The 12,008-nt window shown below is 37.3% G+C and overlaps 1 protein-coding gene across 2 annotated transcripts in view; it reads right to left on the reverse strand.

Annotated features, from left to right (window-relative positions):
- Positions 1–2,332: 2,332 nt before the first annotated feature.
- The window catches only part of LOC128526042 (potassium voltage-gated channel subfamily B member 1-like), a 40,792-nt gene continuing 31,116 nt past the window's right edge, over positions 2,333–12,008 (reverse strand). For both annotated transcript variants that reach the window (XM_053497580.1, XM_053497581.1), the window contains exon 3: positions 2,333–6,639. In XM_053497580.1, the coding sequence (XP_053353555.1) occupies positions 4,738–6,639 (1,902 nt within the window). In that variant the 3' untranslated portion in view covers positions 2,333–4,737. The remainder of the gene's footprint in view (positions 6,640–12,008) is intronic.

Consider the following 12,008-nt stretch of genomic DNA (forward strand, 5'->3'; position numbering starts at 1 on the left):
CTCTGGCAAGGCTAGCTATGACAGCATAACAGCATAAAATGATTCTGATATGTCTATGCTATCAGGGAGGAAACAAATCCATTTATGTGATAACGAGGTCATTCAGTACATTTAGGCCAGCAGCTGATTTCTATTGCTGTTGTTTTTTAAAAAATACGTTGCTAGGCCTAGACCAGACAGATTGAAATCAACCCAGATCATTGTACAGTGTGTACTGTGCATGATGGTGTATTGAACCCATTGCTCTGGAATAGGGTCAGTCTGGATTCATCAGATCACATGACCCTTTTCCATTTGTGTGCTTCCTCACTGAGTGTGACAGTCAGGTGTCAACCATCTTTTGGCCATATTTTTTGCCATAGATGGTATGAAAAACTAATTCTGCAGTACACTAATTAAACTGCTGGCCTACTGTGACTGGACTTGACAGGAAGCCGGTTAGCATTTCTTGCTGCAGTGCTCAAAATACAGCTTGTTTTGCATTATACATTTTAGAAGGTTTTGTGTTTGTTAGGTTTGTTTCAGTGTGTAAAATGTGTGGTGTGTCAGTTATTAATAAATGAAGTATTATAATCCCTAGGTCTGTCACTGAGTTATGTATTTAAGTTTATTCAGGCCTGTAAGTGCAGGACCATGATAATTGTTTGTTGGTGGTAGCGCTATTACGTAGCCTGTTGACTCCTTGAATGAAAGATTTTAAGTGTCCAGGTAAATATTGATGTAAATCAAATAAATGCCACATACCTAGCCTTTTATTTAGCTTAATTGTGCAATTTCACCATCTCAGCAATTTTTACCTTTATTCTGTTAAAATGTCCTAGTGCTCTCTCTCCACCCGTTACAGATGTGTTTTTCACTTGACCACCACACGAGGGCGGACTAGGACTGTAATTCAAACCAGCGAGCATACCCCAGTCTGTAAGTATTGTAGATTTTGTAGCCTTTTTCAGGAAATTAGTTACTTCATTTAATAAATTGTTTGGATGCAAGTTTGGATTTATTTTCTACATTTTAGAACATTTCTTGATTTTTTTAAATGACATGAAATTAAATAACATATGGCATTAGGTAATTAAGTAAGAACAAAAACAACAGTCAGCTGTTAATTTAAAGTCGGCTGTTCTGGAATAGTTCTTGCATGAACAGTAGTGTCAAGTGCATTTGCAAAACCCATCAAGCATCATGATGAAACTGGCTCTAAGGAAGGGCATCCCAGTAAATCAAGACCAAAACTTACCTCTACTGCAGAGAAGTTCCTTTAGAGTTACAAGCCTCAAAAATCATCAATTAAGAGCATCTTATCTTAAAGCTGTTATGAAGGCTTTACAGAGCATAATTAGCAGACACATCTCAATATCAACCGTTCAAAGGAGATCATTGTATGTTTTGTTGCTTTAAGCATTGTTTTACAATGTAGAGAAAAATAAAAATCAGGAAAGACCAGACTTTTGAAAAGTAGAGTGCATTTATAGGTTTTTGGTCATTTTTGGCCTGTTTCTGGCAAAAAAGCACTACAGCTTAATTAGACACATGGTTTATGAGGGAAAATTATAATTAATTAAAAATGACCACATTTACCAAATATAATAATCTAAATTTGTCTTGGTGCTGGTGTTGTACTACAAAAAGAACAGTTAATCTTTTCAAATGGCAGAAGATTTATCTGGATACTAAGCTATGACTCATATTTTTAGGCAAAGCTGGATCTGAACAAAAACTTATTTGTAAGTCATCAAAATGGAGGTGTTAATTAGCGCACCTTCTGGTGTGTGTGTGTGTTTGTGTGTGTGTGTGTGCACGTGGTTAGGAAGAAGAAGACAATTTTTTCCAATATTCCCCCCTTTCCTGCAAGCAGCCTTGCTGAATCAGCAAAAAATGCAGCCTACAATCACATAAGCATATAAATTTTCTTTTACCCCAAATAATTTGCAGTTATTTTATCCTGTCATGATTCAGAATAATTGCTAGATTCTTTTTGGCACTAAAAACTATTCTAATGAAAATGCCTTAAATCAAGTTTTCTTTCTTCTTCCTTTCTACAATTTTTTATTACATAAGAACTGACAATAAGCTTTAAACTTATTTATTGGGCTTTCAGGCTCTCAGTATATTCGAACCACACTCAATGAGCAATATTTTTCTCTGCACAGCAGGTCAGACAAAACATCATCTTTATTTCCAGTTTTACATTGATTTTGTGGGCAAACAGTAATACTTGAATTAAGCAGTAATGTGTGTGGTTCATGAGAGATTAAAATGTGCAACTTAACATGACTCTTATTACACTCTTATCTTACAGCGTATCAGTGTCAGACTGTTTTGTTGTACATGATAATATCAGTGCATGACAGCATTAAACCAAAAAAATACATACATCCTGAATTTTTTATGTTCTTATTGCTTGCTGTACTTGTTTATGATTTATCCAGACTCTCTGTCTTCAGGTAAACATAGACAAAGAGAGAAAGTTTTTAAAACTTTTTTTTTAATGTAAAAAAAAATAATAAAATAAAGAAGAGCCAAAAAGGAAAACAAGACATTGCCATGTAAATGAGTTATTAATTTCTTTTAAAAATGGGACTCATCCTAAATTTCCCCATGCAAAGAAATTTTCATGTAGAGATTTGACTTTTCATTATAACATCTCAATCAAACACTTTCTACTTCTTAACTATCTGCTTGGGCAAAGCCATAATAAAGCAAGTAGTCTGGCACACCATTGGTCATGCACCACTCTGAGGTCAGGCTATAAATTAACACAATTTGCAATTAGCACCTGTGCTAATGGCTTTACTATGACTGGCAGTAAATCTTTCATGTGATGGGGAAAAGAGGCTGATCAATTGGATAAAAGGCCTGTGACCTAAACCTGCCAGACACATGGGCAGGATGGACACTAAGACAGCCTTCCCTACAGTGTGTTACAGTTGGTTAAGCTGGAGTAGATTCTGTGTGATGGTCTTGTGGTTGCTTATGTGCTTGTACTCATTGTGTCTCACTGCAGTGTTGATTTACACATTGGTGTATTTCTGTAAATTATGGCTTCTGAGGCAGGAAACAGCCTTCTCTATTAATTGGTACATACAGTGTGTCTACCAATAGCATAGAGAATTCTTTAATGATTTAAGGCAAGGCAGTATTCCTGCAGATCTGATTTGAAAGAAGTGTTAATGTGCTGTAATTCTAGGCCTTTAAAGCTCTCTAGTTCTGTTTATTGAATATGTCATGAAATATGCAAGACAAATAGGCTCAACTAAATAGTTCCTTATTTGTGGCAGTTAGTTGTTTAGTGTGTAAGGTAAACAGTATCAAAAAACCTCTCTAAAATATAGTCAATGAAACAAATAGGTTCCACTGCTTTAAGGTGCTCCAGAATTTTAGACCTGTTGAGAGAGACATTACCAGAGAGTGTAGGGAAAGTGTGTGTCAGCCTCATTAGTGTACATGTCTTTGGCTTAATTATTCATACAAAGGATAAGTGAACAAAAGGACAGAAATATTTCACAACATAGAGACATTTAGGAGACAGTAGCAAACAATACAAAGAGTTTTTCTCACTAAATTATTTAGTAAATACAATCCCTTTAAAATAAATATTTTATACTATGCAAAACTAAGAGATTCGCATAATTTATTCCTTTCTCTACATCCAATCTCTAGAAAGTATTTAAAAAATATACATTTACAATTCTTCACCTTGCCCATGCCAAAATCTATTGTTATCCACAATGGCAAAGTGTCTATCGTTTAGACGAGTAGATGACTCCCAGTGTTTGTTCTTTTTTACAATCAGTAACTCCAAGCGTTCTGTTGTCATGTCGTAAAAAGTGTTTTTCAGCGTTGTCCCTTCGGTTCTGGAAACAGAGGTTTAAGCTTCATGTTGATAAATATTAGTCAATCAACTGAAGAGCATATGGCTTCAACAAATGCTGCAGTTGATGCCTTTGTGTTTAAGAAGTATCTGAGAAGGACTTCCACAATCATGTTCATACATTCATTTAAAATAATAAAAACAAAAAAGAGAACTTTGTAATCAAATAAATAAAACAGAAAACACATTACTTCTTCTCAAGAGTGGGTTGTAACAAGATTTGACCAAAGACAGCGAATCACAGTGCCTATATCCTCTGAAGTCACTCTGCTTGCATATCTCCTCAGAGGAATATTTATGAAAGGTTGGGTTAAAACATTTGAGAAACCATGGATCTGATTATACAAGACAGTATGTCTTTTACATGACTTTAGTTGTTAACATACTCCTTCATAATTTTGTTTTCTCTCGCTCATTCTCATACATGCAAACCCATTTTGGATAAATACACATTCCTGCAACAATTACTAGTAGTACAACACAACTTTTACTGTTGGTGCATAAAACTAAGGCCAGTTTTGAGGAAGAATCTTAGAAAGAAATGACTCTTTTCACTAAATAGCTTCAGTAAATGCCTAATTCGACAATTTATGTTTGGAGGCTACTGGAGTTTGATGACTTTCAGCCATGTCAATCAACAATCCTCCTCAAACTGCATGTTTGACTAAATGCTTTTGTAATTCAGACTGCTTTCTGTTGCAAGCAGCAAAGTGGTCAAAAAGTTCTTATCACATCTGCTCAGTAATTATTCTGTCCATGTAAATCATGGCAACTTTTATAGTTTTACGGATATTTCAAATAATGTTAGTTCATGTATGGTCATTATTTTTTTATAATTCCAGTTGTTATAGGCTACATTTCCTGTTTTAATTATTTTCGCTTATTGTTTTTGAGTGTCCTCTGTCTCCCGGAATCATATGATTCTCCTGTCCCTTTAAACGTGCCTCCAAAGAGAACAGACTGTTTTGGCCCAGCATTCTTTGAGACAAGTCAAGGTGGTTTGCTCCTCTTTGGTGAGAACTGTTGCTGAGCCTGGGGCTTGTATTACCCAAGAGTCGTTCAGAAGGACTAGAACCTGGTCCATCATGAAGGTGGTCATCGTCATCTGTATCTGCATCAATGTACTTGCTGATTGATGCATCATGAAATGTGAAAACAGTTGGTACAAATGCCTCAGGGGTCTTGGGTGGAGTCTTGCTGCTGGCAGTAGTATAGACGGACACCTCTGGACTTATAATAGACCGATCAGAACTTTCTGAGATAGCAGCCGTGCCTCCTCCCTGAGTCGAACCTGCAGTAGGACCTGTGGTTTCTCCTGAGAAGAAGTTGACCTTGAGAGATCTTGTTTTCAGAGGGTTGCTGATGCGAAGGCCACGAGGGCTGTCAGAGAATAATGTTCGTCCAGGCTTGGGGGGACCAACAGGCTCCTTCATGGTCTCATACTCAAGGGTTGTCTCGAGTCCTGGATTGACACTGACTCGGCTAGTTTGATTTGAGATGGGACTATGTGAAAATCTTGAGCTTTCTATAAAGTCTGTAGCACAACTGATGAAGCTGTCAATACTTGACATGCTCCTCATATCCATCACACCCTCTGTCGTGTTGGGCCTTTGATTAACAGGAATGCTTCTCATTTCCAATTCATCTCTTCTCTTTGTAAATTTTGACAAATTACCTTGTTCCTTACTGTTCAAATTGGGCTGGGACTGGGTCTTGGCCATTTTGCTGTACATCTCCTCCAGCTTTTGTACATTAAGATGTTGTGGACTGCCTGGGCTGGTGGCTCTAACCGGAGATTCTGGCTCCTTCCCAGTGAAAGACTTATTGGAACTGGTTTCAGAGATGGTGCGTTTAGGTGTCCATTTCCAGCGGCTGGGTGAAGCGTTACAGTTGTCCTGCACTTTGTCTGTCTTTGCAATGTTTTCTTCTGTCTTCTCCATTACCACTACATCCATTAGCTCTGCATTTCGAACAAAAGCATCCTTTATATTCATAGACACGATGCTGCCATTTCTCTTGGCCCTTTCCAGAGCTTCTCTTCTTTTAATGGCTTTCTCTTGTCGTTTCTGTTCCTTGTAGAACTCAGAGAAGTTGTTTACAATTATAGGAATTGGTAGGGCGATGACTAGCACTCCTGCAATGCAACAAAGTCCCCCAACAATCTTTCCTAATAAAGTCTTGGGGTAGATATCTCCATACCCCACAGTTGTCATAGTAATGGTGGCCCACCAGAAGGAAGCCGGGATGCTCTTGAATTTTGTGTCTTCTTCATCTTTTTCTGCAAAGAAGACCAAACTAGAGAATATCATGATGCCCATGGCTAAGAAGAGGATTAGCAATCCCAGTTCGTTGTAACTGCGACGCAATGTGAAGCCTAGTGACTGTAGCCCAGTCGAGTGGCGAGCCAGTTTGAGGATTCTCAAAATACGCATAATCCGAAAGATCTGAACCACTCGACGAACATTCTGGAACTGCAGTACACTCTTGTTGGACTCAGTTAGGAAGATGGTTACATAGTAAGGAAGAATGGCAAGCAGGTCAATGATATTTAATGGGCCTTTGAAAAACTTCCATTTATTAGGTGAAGAGAGGAAGCGAAGAAGATATTCCATCGTAAACCAAGCGATACAGACTGCCTCTACATGGGCTAACTGAGGGTTGTCAGTTGCTTGCCCAAACTCGTCTATGTCCTGAAGCTCCGGGAGGGTGTTGAGAGACAAAGCGATGGTTGAGAGAACAATAAACAGGATTGAGATGATGGCCAGAACCTGTGAAAACACAAACACAGAACTTGTCAGTCTTTAAAAAAAAAAAAAACCATACTAAAATCATATAAAATGATAGAAATACTATGAACTGTGGCTCCATTGTTTATTCTGAGTGGTTGATGGTAACTGTTGAAATCTGTTACTTCCATTAAAAATGGAAAACCTTTTCGTAAAATTTTAAAGTCCAACTCAGTGACTGGAACAAATAAGGTCCTTAGTCTTTTAAGGTCTGATTTCTTCTGCTCCAGAAACGATAAAAAAGAAAAATTAAAATCAGCAATGAATCACTTATTTGTCACTACTGTTTGGCACATATCAATTCATAATTCTTTTATTGTTAACTTTTTATCATCATTAACTTTTTTTGTATATAACTATGGCAATCCAGAAAATTTAGACTATGAATGTGGAAAAGACATGAAAACATTATAAAAAGCAAAAATCGCAGAAACATTAGATCGATAGGTAATACCATTTTATACAATATAAGGCCCAAACAGGGTGTATGTCTGATTATTGACTAACCTATTCCAAAACCACAAAAGTTAATCCCACCCTTTGCTTTAATAACAGCCTCCACTCTTTGCACTGTGTTCAATTTGTTTTTAAAATGTGACTGTGAGGATTTGTTTTCATTAGCCCTTAAGGCCTGGCCAACCCAATTCATCCAAAATGTGTTCAGTGGGGTTGAAGTCATGGTTCTGTGCAGGCCACACTATAGCCTTGGTAAATCATGCAGGAAATGGTTTGGGTTGGTCATCTTACTTCCAGTGAAAGCTTTAATAACATGGTGACGGAACATTTTGGAAATGACCAACCTCTGAGGGTTATGGTAAATAAGTGTCCACTTACTTTGAGTCACATAGTACAGCACCTACTAATGTGCCTACAGGAATATGCTGACAGTGAAAACCCAATAAAAAAGCCTTATAAAAAAGAAAACCAAAGCTTGCATATTCTGAAATGTTGTTTCCTTGGTAACCAGCACACAGAGCATAAGTTGTGTGTGTGTTTCAGGCAAGAAAAAGTGCAGAGCTTTAAACGTGGCACTGGGATGATTGGAAGCGAGAGATGGAACTTGTTTGTGGTGAAAACAGCAGCCTGTGATTGTTAAGAGACACTGTCTCTTCAAAATCGAGCTGTGATACATGATCTCTCTGTTCTTCTCTTTGTCCTCCCTGTGTGACTTGAGGATGGTCTTGGTCTTATACTTGTTCTTTTTTTCCTCTGTCTTTCATATATGTTATGCTCCCACTCTCTTCCTTTCCCTCCTATGTTTTCTTTGTAGCCAGAGACAACTTGCTTTGGAGGCTTCGGGGGGAAGCTTCACAGAAATGTTATTATGGCTATACTTGACCTCTGAGTGGGCACGGTTTGATGCATGCAGTTGTGTCTTTTTGTGCTAGAACACAAAGTCACTGTATCAGTTCTTTAGTTTGTACATGATAGTCTGATGTAAGTGAACACCCATTGATTTAGATCTGTTTCGATAGTTCAGAGATGAACAGGAAGGACAAGAACTCTGTGAAATGCTACAACTCAGTATATCCTCTGCTTGAGAGTCTCCACCTAAACATTAATGGAAATAAAAATGGTTTTAGATTTTATTAGGGCCAACGCCACTGGAGACTCTGATATAGTGAAAAGTAATTTAATTGTCTGAGTTGAATCTTTTTATAGAATGTCTTTAAGATTTTTTGTATAAACACTGTAAACAGATCCAGCTATATAACATATACACCACAGGATGACTTTAGGAAAATATTGTTAGCTGTTTAGGTTTAGTTGTCTAGGCGCCTAGTCACGGTAAATTCCTTTCACAGCATTTAGTCCTCATTAGCGAGGTTAGAGGCTGTTTAATGCTTTTTCCAAAAAAAACTGTCTGAAAGTAATATTTAAAATATTTATAATATGATGCAAATATATTTTAAATATTAATAAAAAAAAACAGCCTTTAACCCACACAAGTTGTTTAGTCCAAATTAGTGTTAATTTCTCTTGGAAATGCTCTTCTTTTCACTATTGAACATAGCCGTGAGTTCTACTTCTTTTAGTTGTTTTCTTTGCTTTATGGATAATAATTGAATGCTTCTTCAATAACTACCTGGACTCCATATTAACATCAATTAACATCAGCTATTATAGCTGAACTGCCTCCCACCCTACACACTGTATAAATGCAGATCATTTACTGCTTTCTGTTTCACCCAAATGAGGATGGGTTCCCTGTTGAGTCTGGTTCCTCTCAAGGTTTCTTCCTATTACCATCTCAGGGAGTTTTTCCTTGCCACTGTCGCCCTCGGCTTGCTCACCAGGGACAAACTGACCATTTTGATTCATACAAATTCACATTTCATACAAACTTAAATAATTCTTTTGACTGTGTAAAGCTGCTTTGCGGCAATGAAAATTGCTAAAAGCGCTATACAAATAAAATTGAATTGAATTGAATTGAATTGAATTCTGAAACTTAGTAACAACTTTGCCGCAGCATAATTTATTCCTTATTATATACATATATAATTTTTAAAAATTATTATTATATATATATTTTTTTTTTTTTGAAAAAAGAAGCTACACACTGCATCAAATTGGGTTAAACAACTTGTTGCAAGATGAACCATATTAACCACTAGAGTAATTATCGAATGGAAGGCTCATAAAGTGGTGACTTTTTTTTTTTTTGGCCGGGTAGTGTATATTGCTGCAAGGCTAATACATTGTCAGTGCAAGGTGCAGATGTGGGGTGCTTGTGTGATTAGAATCAATAGCAAATATGTCTGTAGCCACAAAGAACAGTCAAGACAGCTATAAGGACAGATAAATAAATGCATTTCCTCTCCTCCAGGCTTTGCCAGAAATTGGGGGTGGGGGACAGGGGGGTAAAGAGCCATGTAAAGATAGATATACTATGGCATAGTGGGTGAGAGAAAGAGAATGATTGTGGTTTTAATAAATAAGTGGAAACATCATGGCTACCTAGGGTAAAGGACAACAGAGGATAAATATAATAGGATTGCATTACTATTTAAAGCTGTCTTGGACAAGAAGTTTCCTCAGAGGACGCGGCTGTCTCTGAGCCTCAGTTACTAGGCATAGGGTGTATTTTTCCTGTGTGTCTGTCTGTATACAGTACAATGTGTGCCTCTAAGTTCCTTTCACCTTCACAGCCCTCTTGTCCCTAGGGGTGAGTAGGGAATTCTCTACCCTCTCCCTGACATGCATATGCTGTTTAGTTTTTTAAAGAACCACAGATGGAAGGATCTAATCTTGTTACTTATGCTTCAGTTGTTGTCTGCCTAATGGTATGCATGCTCTCTTTCCCTCTCTTCTGCTCTTTCACTAGGTTCACTGATGTACGTAAATTTTAACCATGATTTAATGATTCTTTTAATTATATTCTGTGGGGAGCAAACCCAAAGCTTTTATGAGCAAAAACACTCTCATATATTTATATATTTATTCATGTTCTTTTCTTTCGGTCTCATCCTTTTATTCTTTCTTTACTCAACTGTAAAACAGGCATCAGCATTCACAAATGGCCTAGCTGTCTTTTTGTTCAGACAGAGGAAGAGAGAGATTTACAGACTGACAAAATGTGCTTTGGTGCAAAGGAGGATCTCACTGCAATGCTTTCATTAGTGAGAAAAAAGTGTAAACAGTACTTCTGCATCACTTTGAGACACTATATACAGTAAATACCACCAAGGAAAAAAAAAACTGTCCATGTCCACTCATTTTCTTACAAACCTAAATAACTTAGGCACAACAGGGTTGCGTTCTGTGGCCTCTACCCGGCATGGAACGCTATTAGTTTTAGATCTCTTTATTCATTATTTATTTAGCTAACAACAGTGAAGGCCAATGTAGTGCTCTGCTTGATTTACAGTAATTATTGGATATATGACAGAAGTGACCTTGATAATGAAGCCCTGTTACACTGTCTATTTTAGGGTAAGATTAGAAAGCCTGTTATGTGTCTATATAAAACTTTGACACAATAGAACACTGGCACTGCAGACTTATGGTAACACATACTGCTCGTACTCGCTGTACTGTGTCCTCTTCACACACCTGCATCCACCAGCTGAACACAGCTGATGAAGTTGATGGGATTGTTAGCACCACAACCATTGCAGATGACTGAGAGAATGTCCTGTTCTAATGGACCATTACTGTCATCACACACACACACACACACACACTTCTATCTCTGTGGACACAGTCAGTGGTGAGTAAGTGCACATAAACAGGATAATTCTTCTAAAGGTGTGACATGTGACAATGCGTCAGATGTGCCATTTCCATAGCCAGTTGTGTGTATGCGTATATATGTACAGTACATGTTGTGTGTTTAAAGCCATATGCAACAACAGAGGATGTTTTGTGTATTATAGTATTACAGTGTATAATTGTATAATTATAGGTTTCCTTACCAACTCTTTAAATCATGACTGTAGAGACAATATACCATATTGTCTCTAACTGAGAATGGGTGTGTGAAATGGGTGTGTGAATGTGTGTATGGTGTTGGAGCAAGGACTGGCATCACATCAAGGGTGTATTTTTGCCCAGTGATCAGTGTCTACTCTACTACTGTGGCCAGAATAAAAAACGATTACTAAAGATCAATGAATGAAATGAGACATAAAAACATTATGATAATGAATTTAATGTGCATGTATGTGAAGTTGGTCTCTTGGTAACTTAATGTTTTGGACAGTGTGAAAGCACCTAAGCATCTGTATGTTCTCATTAGGAGGTATTTTTGTCTCTTTCTCAATACTGCATGGCCTGTGACAAAATCCGTGGTAAAACTAATATAGGCTCTAATTTTACATATCTACTTTCCCCCAGAAATATTTTGGGGCACAAATGTATTACCACTTTCTCCTCTCCTCCTTTCCTCTCATCAGGGTTATGGTGCTTTCAAGACAAATCTCTAGGCATATTCAAGAGTTTATGGTTTGTCAGTAAATGTGTCTAGAAACTACCTTCTTAACATCTTGATATCACTGACCTTTTGTATTTTGTATATAAACATCTTTGATCTTTTAAGATATCTTAATATCCTAAATGTTATGACAGATATCAAAAGTTCTATGTCCAATAAGTGGGGGTATGATGCTAAGACTAATAAGCAACAAGGGTTGTTAAACTCTAATTACCTCAAAGAGAGATGAGTAGATTTGCAGCTTCTCAGTGAATAATTTGTTTACTACACACATGGTACAAGTTTAACTGAAACAGTGGATAACTGAATAATAACTCCTCATCTGATATCCCACAGTAAAATGACTCTGTGCATCTGTAATAAGCTGACTCAAACAGTGATTCAAACAAACATGATGAGAACTCGGTCGGAAGCA

The sequence above is a fragment of the Clarias gariepinus genome, chromosome 6 (genome assembly GCF_024256425.1).
Source record: "Clarias gariepinus isolate MV-2021 ecotype Netherlands chromosome 6, CGAR_prim_01v2, whole genome shotgun sequence".
In the NCBI taxonomy this organism is placed as follows: Eukaryota; Metazoa; Chordata; class Actinopteri; order Siluriformes; family Clariidae; genus Clarias; species Clarias gariepinus.